At 38.1% G+C, this 14,563-nt stretch overlaps 1 protein-coding gene across 1 annotated transcript; it reads right to left on the bottom strand.

Annotated features, from left to right (window-relative positions):
• Window positions 1–859: 859 nt before the first annotated feature.
• fam117aa (family with sequence similarity 117 member Aa) lies at window positions 860–14,211 on the bottom strand. The gene is made up of 8 exons (XM_059348437.1): window positions 13,721–14,211; window positions 10,856–11,001; window positions 7,450–7,545; window positions 7,171–7,284; window positions 5,598–5,714; window positions 3,885–4,116; window positions 3,410–3,584; window positions 860–2,072 (listed from the first exon to the last, which is right to left on the bottom strand). The coding sequence occupies exons 1-8, from the start codon at window positions 13,845–13,847 to the stop codon at window positions 1,859–1,861; spliced, it is 1,221 nt and encodes a 406-aa protein (XP_059204420.1). The 5' UTR covers window positions 13,848–14,211; the 3' UTR covers window positions 860–1,858.
• Window positions 14,212–14,563: the final 352 nt, after the last annotated feature.

Here is a 14,563-nt window from a genome sequence, read left to right as displayed (position 1 = left end):
CTCTTAGAAGTAATAGTTATAGTGCGTTCAACATATTATTATTATTATTATTATTAGGGTGAAAATACTCTCTTGCAAATGAGTCATAGTGCATTCAATATGGTATTATTATCATCATTATTATTATTATTATTATCATGGTAAAAATAAATAAATAAATAAATACCCACAATGCAGAATGGCCTATTTCAGAATGACACAATGTATGTACATGTATTGGATTATTATTATTATTATTCATGTGTTAAAATAATCCTCAGATTAATGCTGCATCAGGTAAAAGGTGGGGGTCGTTTAAAGTACTTTATATACTACTGGGTTGCATAATCCATAATAAATTCTAATTTATTCATTTAGTTGTATATTTAGTATCAATAATCCAATTCTGCAAAGTAACTTAAAAAGTGCAATATTTGCCCCCAAATGTAGTGATCTATAACTACAAAGTTTTGAATAATGGTAATATGCTTATTACTTGAGTAAATGTACACTTCTTTGTGTTTTATTGGTTATGATTATTTAAAGAAGTTTAATAAAATTTAAAAAGAAAAAATACCTTACACGTTTTAGTGTGGCAGTTGCAAAGGCAGCTATTACCAAAGTATGAGGTCCTGCCTTGAAAAAGTCGCGTGCCTTTTTGTCGTCCTAGGATGTGGATTAAATTCATTGGTCCATGTAAGGGCAAAGAAATCCTGTCTTGACCAATCACAGAGCAGATCTGGATGGAAAAGGGGTGGTGCTTAGATTTAAAAACCGCAAATCCACGTGTCCCAGACAAGCAACAACAACAAGCAGCAAACCGCAGGAATTACAAGTATTACAGAAGATGTAATTAAATGCCCAGAATGACTGGGTATTCAATTTTCTTCACAAGGGCAACAGCACACTAAACATGAAAAGTATGAAAAGTAGGCACGATCCAGTCTGACAAATAATACCCATTTTTTTAATTATAGGTATGTTTTTAAGATCATGCTGACAAAAACTTTTTTTTAATGAATTTGACATAAAAATCACACAGAGGAAATCTACCTCTTTCAAAAGAAATTTACTCTTTGTGACCAGAGTATCCAAAGAGGCACAGATTTAACAAAAAAACAACAACTCATCTTTGACTCTTTAAAATTCTTAAAAACGTTCACAAAATTGCAAAAGTTTGGTTGGAACAATGCACGCTGTAGGCAATAAAGCTAATAAAAAATTCATTCCTGCTCAAATCATTAAAAGTACATACAGAAATACAAGTCAGTTTCTTTTTAGCAAATACAAAAAAACTGTTTCACCTCCAGCCTCCTTAAGTAAGATACAAAAATATATATCTTCCTAGAAATACATTTGTAGGAAAGCAGGCCACCATTAAACTACGGGCCAGAAACAATTCTCATTAACCAACTGAAATTTCAGCTCAATTTGTTAAAGAGATAGCAAGAGAGTAATACTTGTGTGTTGTAAGTGCTTGGGTTTTTGACTCTGAATTATTTTGACACTGATAAATGAAGACAGACTACAGTCTTTGTCTGAGCCACTGACGCAGAAACTAAAACAATATTCAGTTTTATCAAAAAAACATCAAAAACCTTTTTTCAGAAGTTCAGTCTTGTAGTAAATCCACAAAAAATACTAAGTGCTGATGAGGTAAATATCAGCTGAAATGAAGCATCCTGCAGGTGGAAATGATCAGTTAAGGCCAAAATTGATCTAAAGTCTCTTATCTGATCACAGTGATCGTGGCACGTTACAGTAGTGGTGACCAAAGGTATCGGTTGGCGTGTAAAAAAACAAACATCCAGTTTTCTGCAGGTCCTGGCAGTGCAGTGGTGGTTTTAGTCCTGAGGCGAGGCTCTGCTCAGATATGCACCTACTGCATGCCCAGGTGCCTGGTGGGGGAGGCCTGGCCGGGGCAGCCGGTGACCGGAGAGACTGACAGGCCGCGGAAGAGGAGGTCCATGGAGGGCAGGAGGGGCTTCAGGAGACTGACGGGGCAGAAAGCGGAGCCTCCGTGGGGGGTGAAGTTGACTTTATTGGGGTCAGGGCAGGACGGCTGCAGGAGAGGCTCGTCCTGACAGGCAGCCCTGGAGGCAGAGGGATGGAGAGAGTGGTTGGCATGTGGTCCGGGATACTGGATCATTGTGGGCTCCAAAAGCTTTGCATGTCTAGAAAATGTCAAAAAGTAGTGGAAAACGTCATTCACAAGTCGCTCAAGGAGTGAATTAAAAAGGATGGATTTTTTAGGGTGTGTGAGTTTCAGTGATACTTTAAGCGGGAAAAGTATTTGCTCATTTTGGCTTCTTTTACTAAGATAATATGTAAATTATATTAAGTTAAACTCTAATTTCTTGATACTATGACTGGAGAAGTATAGATATTTTCCCCCAGGCTGTCACCCTGTTAAACAGTGATTCCAACAGATAATATTTTTGTGCACTTTTAATTTAACTTATTGGTCAGTTTATTCTTTTTGTCTTTTTTCTATTTAAGTACCTCTGTCAGCATTGTGAAACCAGAGTTAAATTATTTGTTTTTTGCAAGCCGATTCTGATAAGATATTGTCCACACAAACATAAAAAATTAAAAAAAGACATATACTGCACAAAACAGAACGTCTGCACAGTGAAATGGGTTACAGGCTACAGCATTCAGATTTCTATCTTCCTCGGGCAACAAAGATTATTCATACATTGGACTTTTATTAATTTAAATACACCTTTATTATACATATTTATATTGTAATTCTGTATTTTTATAGTGCTGTTATACAACACACACCCCTTTTCTCTAAATGTTCCATTCCAATTAAATTATTTGTTTATAAAGTATATTGTGCAACCAGCAGTTCAAAACCCAAATAGATTTAAAAAGCTGGAACCGTTGAATGTTGTGTCATTTTTACTTGATAAAAGTATTTAAAAACCATCAAATTAACAATGCTTTCTGACAACCTATGCTGTAAAACCAGTTAAATATAGGCTTAAAATTTCTATAGCGTATTTGGTTTGATCTGATCTGCTTTAAGAACATTTTTTTTTACTTGAACTTCCAATTGTATTACTTTGACTCTGAGTTATTTTGTTAGTTGTTTTGGATTTATACTTTTAGTACTGCCATCTCTCCATTATTAGTGTATTGTATCATTATGTATTATTGTGTGTTTTTCACCTTTTATTTCCTGTCATGTTTCCTTTTAAACAGATCCTAAACCATCTGCTTCGACTGGAAAGCAATTTGGTTCAACTCCTGTTGTTTTTACATATGTTATATATGTATGAACTAACTTGACTAGAATAAGATTTAATCAGATCTTTTTTTAATCTGTTGGTACATGAGGGAGGTCACAGTTTAGCATCATGTCTTAAGGCCCTCTAGTGGCTTATTCCAGCCACAGTAACTTGTCTAAAAGGTGATAACTCACATCGTCTCCTCGCACACTCGTATTCGCTCGCAGCCCTCTGGAGGCTCGCGCTGGAAGGAGTAGGTCTTGTTGGGACGAGGAGCGGAGGAGCAGGGCTGCAGCAGAGGAGGATCCAGTGCAAATGAGGGGAGCGACGTAGACGAAGCAGGACACATCGTCTCACGGTCCACTGGCTCTGCAAAGAAGAGCCAAAACTTTTAAAATGATACACAACCGAATAAAAGCTCAGCTAGGGATGGGCGTTTGGAAGTAATCTGCCAACTCGAGCATTTATATTAATGTTAACAATCAATTAAACGCTGAGTTTTTATACATACTCAGTATGTATAAAAACATGCATACATGGGGAAATACATGGTCATGTCTTCCCCTCTGTCTCCCCCTTTCACTCTGAATATCTCTCTATCAATAAAGCTATAAAATGCCCAAAAATATCTTATTCCCATCCCTAAACTCAGCATAAAAATAGTCTAACCTGGCTCTCCCATGGGACAGGGAGACTGTGACGGGGACAGCAGAGATGCGTTCAGCGGTGATGGGGAGTTTGAAGGAGACAGAAGCGATGGATCCAGAGGACAGGGGGACTGAGAGGGAGAGAGGAGGGAAGGATCCAGATCCAGGGGTCCCGGGGAGGGCTCGCTCTGAGAGCCGCTGCTGCATCTCTGCACAGGAGCAGGAGCCCTGTGGCCGTCAGGGATATCCAGGATCTGAAGGAAACAAGTGAAGGAGTAAGAGCAGATACAGAAACATTACAGAGCAAAGTGTGGTGGGGTTTAAGGCCATAAAAGATGTGGGTAAAGACGACTTCTTTTTCTTCTTTTTTACATTTTGTCTTTATTTGGAATCACATTTCAATAGCACATTACACAGTCATCACCATTATGATACTTGGCATTGTGATCCATATTTTCAGATTTATATCAAGTTATAAACAGAAACAAACAGAACTTGGGGGTGTTTCTATCTACAGCACATAGTAAAGCAGATTAAAAATAAAAAATGAAAGTTACATAATATTAGACAAAAGAAGGGCGATTCGGGGCGATGTACAATATCCACTTGTCCCAGATTTCTTCTAATTTGGCTTTCTGAAGCCACATGGAGAAAGCAATTCTTTCCATTACAAAAATGTTGTAGATGATGTCATACCGCTCGTCTATACTGCCCTACAAAGCCTAATTGCAGGAACTACATTTTTGGCCGAAACTCCTCAATGTCTGTTTTGTCTTGTGACAAAGTTTTAGATTTAAATTTAGCTTTATTTCAGAGAAATATTGATATAAAAATTGCAGTAACTACAAAATCCAACTCAAAACTAAAGCAGACCGCAGTAATTGCACTTACCACGGTCTGCTTTGTATATAAATGTATATATATATATACACACACACACACACACGTTTATTCACTGAAAACAAGATATAAAAGCTGAAACATCGTAGTTACTGCACTCTATTTTTGCTTTACTATTAGAACCTTTTACAGCAAAACCAGAGTGCAGTAACTACAGTATAAAACTGAGCATAAATATAATATCATCAAAACATGTAGAAATAAGTGTCATTTCACTTACCTAGTTTAACCGTTTGCATAGTTACTGCAGTTGGGCTTTGTAGGGCTTAAGCCATTTCTTTGTTATAGCTTTTTTAGCAGCTACACTCAGTCTGCCAATAAGGTATTTTGTGTTTTTATTTGAGGATGCAGAGTGCAGAAGCCCAAAAAGAAATTCATCACAATTAAAAGCAATGTTTGTCCCAACAATTGGGACAAAAACAATTCTACGTAGATCTTACACCAGAAAGCATTTACATTTGGACAGGCCCAGAACAAGTGATAATGATTTGCCTCCTGAGGCCACACTTTCTCCAACAGCTGGAAGAGCCTGAGTGATGTGACTGCCGAACAGGTGTGAAATTCAACTTTTTGATGCAATTTCCTCACAAATATAATGCAGTCGTATCATGACAACAAGAACATTTTCTTACAATTATGACTGCTAACCTGTACTATGGATGTAGTTGGACATTAGGTCAAAAATAAATTTGAAATTTTATATTAGATTTCTGATAATAAGATGCTCAAACTGCTCTGCTGGTAGTTGAGTTTCAACAGGGGTGTCACTATGTTTCAAATCCATAGAATAAGAACAGTCCTATTAAAACTTTACAAACTGGTTTATTGGCCTCACCTCGTGCTGATCGTCGGGTTTCTCTGAAACAAACACTTCTTCCAGCTCCAAGTTAAGGCCTTCAACACTTCGTCGCAACCGCGGGGCGAGTCTGTTCAGCGGCATCAGGGGCAGCGTCTGGAGGAGAACGAGTGAAACAGGGAGTAGGCTTATTTAGAACTTAAAGAAAAAGTGATTCTTGACGGCCTGTGGTTAAATTGCACGGCAAAAGCACAGAATTACAATTTTCTCTCCCCAAATATCAGATCAGTGACCAGTCATCAAAACATCCAAAAGCAAAAAGAAAGCCATGTTCCTCCCTCGATATTCAGAGTTAAACCAACTCCAAAATTAACTGGATGTTCACAAAAGTTATCCTGCTTCATGTTGGTGTAAATGTCTACCAAGAACAGTGAACACAACAGCTGAAAATACAGAAAGATCATCATTTTTACAGTGTTTGTATGCTTTGCATGATGTTTGTGCACATCTGGACACAAAGAACATTTCTTTAAGCAAATAAAATAAAAAATAAAAATGTAACAATGACATAAAAACATCACTGTTAAAGGGATGTTAAAAGGATCAGACTAAGTTCTGGTGTGTCTGTAAAGAATACAAAGAACAGAAATAACAGCAAGAAGATTACATAATACAAATTCAATTACAACAACCACATTCTGAACATTAGCAGAACGTTCTGCTTGATGTATGCGTGTGTTTTGTTCAGCCACGAGTCCACCATTTTCATAGCTTCATGCTCAAAGTGTGATGCCCAGAAACATCCCGAAAACAAATAACAGTGATGATAAAGAGAGATTACTCTTTTTTTTCTTTTCTTTTTTTTAAAAGAAAAAGTATGTGAACCCTTGAGTGTTTCTACACCTCACGCAATCTCATTTCATTGTTAGGACTCCAGGTTTGCTAACACCTGACTCCAATTAATGGATTCATATGCCAAAGGGTTCACTTACTTTTTCCACCATCACTATGAATGTTTAATGGATGTGTTCAATAAAACCATGAAATATTATAATTGTTTGTGTGGTATGAGGGTTTAGCACATTGTGTTTGTCTATACTTGGGACATCAAGAAGATTCAGATCAGATCACATTTTATGACAAATTAATGCAGAAAACTGGGTCATTTCAAAGGGTTCACATACTTTTTCTTGCAACTGTATAATGAAAAGCCATTCCAAAAATGTAGGGCCCTCCAGGCAAAAGCTCTGAAACCAACTGACTTGTTTTCTATTTTATTATTTTTTTATAGAAGCTGGAAGAGGCACAGCAACACTGACCATTGGTGCTTTATTTTAATGCTGTTAATCACCTGAACAGATTATAAATAATTAAAATGAATATTAATTATAGACTTGCCAATGAGTGGCTGACAGTATAGGATGATATGTGGCTTTAAGTGGCAGTCACACAGGAGACGTGATGACAGCTGCTCCTAAGAAAAGCACCGCTGTTTTTATAACCCTGTTACTAAGCGCTTCTCAGTCTGCCCAGTTGAAGACCGCTTGGTCTCTGAAGCGGTCATGAAAACTTGGTTCTTTGTGTCTTTTATCACTTGCGAGCACTGGGCTACCTGAGTGATGCCGGCTGCGTGACCTGCTGGCAGGGGGTGGTGGGGCAGCTCGTAGCCTGATGGGGGAGGGACGTGGCGGGAGCGCTTCTGCAGCTGGTTCCTCAGCTTGGCCACCTGAGGGCAGAGCAGAGTGAGGAGAAAAATGATGTCAGAGATGTTCATTCTGAAAAGAAAGGGTTACCCGCTTTCCCCCTCAGGGGCTGTTAATGTTCCAGTGGGAGAGTGCAGAGTAAAGACAGCAGCACTGATTAATGAACAGTAACAGAATGAAGCACTTGCCTCCCGCAGGTGTTCTGCACTGCCCCACGACGCCGAGCGCTTGTGTCCGCCAGCACTTCTCCTTCCTCGGGTCTCCTCTGCCCAGGAACTCGGAGTCTATGAAAGAAAAATATGATTTGAAAGTGAATACAGACTCCAGTGTTTGTGTGAAAATCCTTTAGGAGCTGTGGTGCTAAACAATCTCCTTTTCTGGCAGCTGCTCTGTCTGACCTTTTGGAGTTCTGACGCATTTTCTGTTAAACCCAGTGAACTCGCAACAAAACTACAACTTGAGAGCACGAGCCAGAAGTGCAGCCCCACAGCTGCCTTGCACACCTGCCCCACAGCATCTGAACAGAGGAAGGCGACGAGAAAAAAAACACCCCAAGCCGCTTCCACACAAAAACATCCAAACCACATCACTGTAAAGACCATAAATACAGTGCAAGTATCAGCACTCAACACTTCAGTGCACACACAGTAACCTTGTTATTCACAGAGTCATGCACTGTAGAGGAAAAACAACTCACACAAACAAGGTTTTTTTGTACTTCTTCTTTTGTCAATCATAACTCAACTTTAACTCATATTTTCGTACCAATTTCTTCACATTGACTCTTGATTTTCTGGTCGGGTTGACCGGCCCCGGCTGCTGCTGGTTGGAGGCAGACGACTGGCAGTTCATCATCACCAGGTGAAGCCCAGGTTGAGTCAACCCCGCAGGACCAGATACTCACAGTTGTGGCGCCTCCAGTCAACTGCTTCACACACTTGCAAACAAAGTGATCCCCTCATGCCATTCATACGGCAGCTAGTATTACACATTTGCCGGCAGCAGGGCTGTGTCATGGTTTACTGTCCCCAACGAACAAGCTGCTCTCTATCTGTCGGTCCTCAGAGAAATCTTTCTGAAAATGCAGACACCATCTTGTCCCGTCTGGTCAGCTCATACGTAGAGCGTCGCCTGGCTAAATAAGTCAGAATGCTGCATGAGTCAGACGGTGACATCGGTGTAGAGTTACAGCTGCCAACCCCCCCACCCCACTCGAATCATCCAACACCAACAACCCCATCCTGCCCAAAACATGAACAGGGGGATCATGGGACACAAACCTATAAAAAGACTCAAAGGTAGCGGAACATTTGGTGGCTAATGTTTCCAGCTCCGACAACTCATTAACGTGCACTTAATTCCTGTTTGTAATAATAGAATAATAATAGAAATGTGCTTATTTTGACCTGAACATTTTTTTTAAAATATGACTTTTTTTGGTCTGAAACAAATAATATTCAACTTAGTTACATGAAGCAGCAAATCCTCATTTAAAAAGGCTGTAGGCAGAGAATATTTTGCATTTTTGTTTGATAAGCGGCTCATAAATTTACTAAAATTAAAGGTTGGATATTTCAGAAATTTTACCATGAAATAAACAATATTACCAGCAAAATGTCCTTAAAGAATCAAAAGTAAAAGTATTAACTGTTCAGTAAATGTTTCCTCTCTATATATGATGTTTTTGAACATACTATTTCATTATTTTAGGAAGGCAGCAAATCCGTACATTTAAAACGGCTGGAGGCAGAGAATATTTCTCATTCTCATTTCGCATTTTTGCTCGATAGACGCCTCATAAATTTACTTACTGAAATCCTAAAGAAATGTGAGACATTCCAGGATACCGTGAAATAAAATACTTCTACTGCTAAATCTGTGAAAATACCAAGTCCTGCATTGAAAACCCTATTAAAGTAAAAGTATAATCAGCAAGAAAAAATCAACAGTAAAACTATCCATTGTGCAGCGAAATGTCCCCTGTTAGTGTTTGACCATTTTATATGATGTTTTTGGCCAAACTGATATTGTGAAAAGCACCAAACGCTACATTTAAATACAATTATGTGCCTCATAAATTTACTTGATTATCAAAATCCTTCTTTTGATCATCAAATGCATTGATTGAGTAATTATCTCAGTATTTAAGTGAAAAAAGAGAGCACCTATAATCTTTAATAATTATCCTATTTGTGTGCCTTTTTTTCTTTTTGCAATGGTATTGAAAAATGTATCTTTTATTTAACCCTCCTGTTATATTACGGATCAAATTGACCCATTTCAAAGTTTAAAAAAATTGTTAAATGTATTTGTTCCATAAAAAGAAAAAAAATGTAAAATAAAATTTACAAAAATCAATGTCATATAAAACCATTGTATTTTATATGTAGGTCTTTCCAATGTACATAAAAAAAGTTTTAACAGTTTAAGTTGAAAATTCTGGTATGGTGATAACCTAATGTTTGATAATGTTTGGTAAATGGTCTTGTCATATCATGACAAAGAAATAAAAACTAAATAACTAATATATTAATGATAATAATAATAATAATAATAATAATGTTGAAATCTCAAGAAATATAAATCAACTTGAAAGAATTTTAGGAGGATTTTCTTGAACTTTAAAAAATTAAACACAAAAATAAAATAAATAAATAAATAACGTTAATAAGAATAAAATGAATAATATGATGTAACTTTGGAAACATCATTGCAACATCATCAATTAAATATAATTCAACTGAAATAAAGAATCTTAAAAAGTGTAATGCAATGGTGATATTAGAGGCAATTATAATCATAATTTTTTGCATCATAATTCTCATTCTTTTTGAAAAATATATTATTGTGTTAGTTTTGGCAAAGATCTGTGGCAAAATAAAAATGTCTGTAAAGAAGGAATTTTCTGCCAGGACATAGGGTAAAAGTGCAATATCCAAATTGTAGGATAATTTTTAGGAGGAGGAAGACTAAAAACATGAAGATGAAGAGACATGAGACAATCAGTTAAAATCATCTGATGTAATGCAGAGGAACTGTGGCATAAGGAGGCGTGTGTGTGTGTGTGTGTGTGTGTGTGTGTGTGGTTGAGGAGAGTGCTGGGGGATGGGGTGTCTGTATAATGAGGTCAGGAGGGGTCTGTTCCTCACAATGGAGGCAAAGGGGGTTCGCTCGGGTTTAAACTGTGTCAGGAGCGAAGACGAAGCTGCGGAGCTTGGTGATGTTGGTTGGGGCTTTGTGCACTAGTTAGGAGCAGATACAGTTGGGTGGTGGTGGTGGTGGGGGTGAAGCGAGGGGAGAACAGCGGTGTTTTTAGAAGAACAAAAACGACTATTTCCAGTTGGCTGCCTTCCACCCGCAGCGTCCCACTAGAACCACCAGACACCTGCAGAGCCAACATCAGATATCTTGTCCTCTATAGAAATACTCAACATACAAGAGAAGCAGAGAAAACACCCCGTCTCCTGACATGATGCAACAGGTTTTTATGAGGAAAGAGTTCAGCAGCAGACTGCCACTCATCCAGACCCAGTTCAGTTAAATAGCAGCACTTACACCACTAATTTGACAGTGTGATGATGTAGTTATTATCACCTGTGTTGCTTTGTCGTTGACGCAGGAAACAGCTGAGCTCTCCGCCTCTTTGGGCCACTGTCCCTGCAGGTAGGGTCCCACGATGGCGTCCAGAGACAGAGTCCGGCGGATAGTGGGTTTCGGTGGGCGAGCCGTGGTCCTGTCAGCTTTTGTTTTAAGAAATAAAACACAAAGTCAGTGAGTCAGTGTTGTGTAAGCCTTAACTTGTCAGAACAGTGTCTGTCTTACAGGAGAAACTCTGCCTGTGTTGTCACGTTCAGCTTCAACTAACACAACATGTGACATACAAACAGAAAAAGGTACAAAGGAGCTAAAGTGGGGGGAGAAAATAAGTGATCATTTTGGCAAATCCTGAGATCACAAAAATTTAACATGATTTTGGAAAACTGGCTTTTATATATATATATACATATATACATATATATATAATAACATCATAGTATTTTTTTTTAACTGGATTTAAATAATACTAACTTATAATAACTTATAATTATATAAATATAATAACTTTAAATTATTTTTAAATATAATTCAATGGAAAAAAGTTTTATATATGTATATAATTATAATCATTTTTATATAATTGACTTTGACTTCTATTTCACGTTTTTAACTGGATTTTCTTTAACTTTAAATAATTAAACACAAATAAATAAATAACATAAATGTTGATATTGACTTTGGAAACATCATTGCATTCATTGAACTTGATATATATATATATATATATATAACAACCTTCTGAAAACAACTAAACATATGTTCCAGATTTTGAGAAACTATACTAACACATTCCAGTCAGTAACTCAGTCAAAAGGAAGGTGTGTGCTTGATTTATGAACAAATGAGAGCACCATTGCGAAACAATAATTGACAATAAAACATAAAGTTTGAATAACCGCCCAGCCCTACTACATGGTATTCTAACACCAGTGGTGGTTTTTCACAAAATTGCTCCCAGGCCTCCTCTCCACCAATAAGCAGGCAGTGTGTATACTTGTGTGTGTGTGTGTGTGTGTGTGTGTGTGTGTGTGTGTGTGTGTGTGTGTGTGTTGGCAGCTCTTTGTAATCTCTGGCAGGTGTGGGCCGTGCCTTTGACCTGGAGCAGAGCCATCCCACTACACAACACTGGCAACAGGCACCACAGGCCACAAGTACATCCAGCAACACACACGCAGTATGTTGTCATGTTGCAGGGCAGACGGGATGTATAAATAAACAGCACTACATGTAGATGTGACCTGCATGGAGACAGTTAAAGAACAACTCGGAGGCTTTTAAAGCTGCTGCTGTGTCAGTGTGAAGCATGTAGCAGGTCAGAGTGCAGAGGGGCGACCCAGTGTCCAAATAACATTATGAGAACAGTGTTATGTTTCAGGGTTAGCAGCCTTCATTGTTGACTTTACTTCCTCATAATATGTTGGAATTTTTACTTTACAGACCACAAGCCAAGTGAAAAGTTACAATTAGTCGATTGTGATGCAATGAACTGCCTTCAAATTAGAATTTAAAGCTTTATAATCTGATATTTATGATTCTTTCAACTGTTTTACAACTTGTTTTTGTTCTCAGGTTTTTCTCTGAAAAGAGATCTTTATCTCAATGAGACTGTCTGTCTGACTAAGTAACGATTAAATAAAATAATAATAGAATAAATAAAACAGTGTCCCGAATTAGCACGAGGAGCTTAAATTAGTTGTTTTACTTTTCTCAAATAAAGTTCTGGAATTCAAGGATTGCCACATGAGTGCAAATTAAAATGTAAATTTATAATCATTCAAAAACCAAGGGCTGTCTTCAACGAAAGAGATTTTTAGTGGCCTAACACTCAAACGATTTTATCGACTAATGTATTAGTTGTTTACATCTGGAGTAAAGAGTTTCTCCACAAAAAGCCACACAAAAGCACAACTTCAAATCTTGTGTTTAACTAAGATGTGTGCAAAAGTTTTGTGGAAAAAAAGTTATTCAGCAAGAAATGAGCATAAAAAAAATGAATGAATGAACAAGATTAGAGCCCGACCAAAATCAGCTGCTATTAATGAACTTTAATATTGACCTTTTTTAACAGAACATATAATGTGGAAAAGGATGCATTTAAAAATAGTGTTAGTTGTTTCTTTTAATTTTTATTTATTCTTTATTGAAATGGTCAGCAACCAACTTATAATGAAGGTTTGGAATGATGTATATTTAGCTATTTGTAGAGTGGTGTTACATGTTCTTTACTAAGTTATTTGTTTGAGAAAGAAAGCCTTGTGAGTACTTTTATTAAGTCATATCAGTGCAAAATTTATGCACAATCCACATAGAGAAAATATATTTTCATTCCAAGTAAAATATAAACTATATTGGCTACCATACTGGTAATCAGTGACTTTTTTCCTCTTCTTAAATCAATATCAATATCAGTCTCAAAACTGGTCAACTATGACCGAAACTAGTGGATAGTCAGCTAATCGACTAAAAATGGGCTGCTTTGTAATAACCAGAAATAACAAGTTAGTTGTTTTTTCTACAAAAAGTCCATAACAGTTCTTCAGGGCTACAGCTTTTGTCCGGAAGCTAAAAAAAATCTTACATTTGCAATGATATGATATAAATATATATAAATATAAAAGAAACGCAGCAAATCACACCGGAGAATAAAATATTTGACATATTTGCTTTAAAAAAATGACTGAAACTTCAAACAAAATTAAAAACTGAAAGGGACATAGTGGTGAATGCAACTCTTGAGCATATGTAGCATACTTTCTGAGTCAAGTTATTGATCATAAAGTGGCACCAAACTGACTTTTCTATAGTGGACCACATGGAAGTGAGTGCAGATTGAACCCCTCCTCCTCCTGAGTGTGTATTTACCCGTCTTGACCTCCCTGCAGAGGAGAGCTGAGCCCCTCTGGAGCTGGTATGGCACCGTGGCTCTGAGGGGCTGCAGGCTGGGGTTGCTGCTGAACCCCCGAGGCGCTCCTCCACTTCTGCCCGACATCCCCCACTCCGAGCTCCGCTTATGAAAACACACACACACACACACACACACACACACACACAAACACACGCACGCACGGACGCACACACCAGGCTTTGGCTTTTTCTTCTTCTCGTTGGTCACTGCAACTCTCTGCCCACATTCAGTTCATCCACAGTGGAGATCCAGAACTCTGGTCGGGCCTCTTGTTGAGCCCCCAGCTTGAGCTTCCTTTTGTGATGCTGAGCATGATTTTTTAGTTTCTTTCTTTTTCTTTCTTTCTTTCTTTCTGTCTGTCGTGTTGCAGCAGCAGAGGCGAGCTGTTCTTGTGCAGCTCTTCAGTTCAACGCCTCTTCATGAATCGCGCTTTATCCTTCATGTTGCAGCCTGAAGTGGACTCACTCACTTACTGCTGCTTTCTCTTGTCTGCAAACTGACAACACAACAGCTAAACCTGTGCACCAACTCTCTCGTGCAGTATGTGAGTCCACTGCAGGGCGACGTGGTTGGCTGCTGCAGAATACTACTGAGCACTTATTGGTCATCTCATCCATCTGTCACCTAAAGACTCCCCCTCTACCCCCAAAAGAACTTAAAACTCCTATCCACTTTGTTTTGTTAAGAATTTTTTTTCTACGCCCCTCCCCTCCTCCCCTTCAAACCCACGTCCAAACCCTCAATCTATTCACAGTGCGTGTGTGGTCCTCAAGATGCGGTTCAGGGAACCCTAAAGGTCA

This window comes from Centropristis striata, chromosome 13 (assembly GCF_030273125.1).
Source record: "Centropristis striata isolate RG_2023a ecotype Rhode Island chromosome 13, C.striata_1.0, whole genome shotgun sequence".
Lineage (NCBI taxonomy): Eukaryota > Metazoa > Chordata > Actinopteri > Perciformes > Serranidae > Centropristis > Centropristis striata.
The sequence above is the reverse complement of the archived record's forward strand: the minus strand, read 5'-3'. Positions and strand labels throughout refer to the sequence as shown.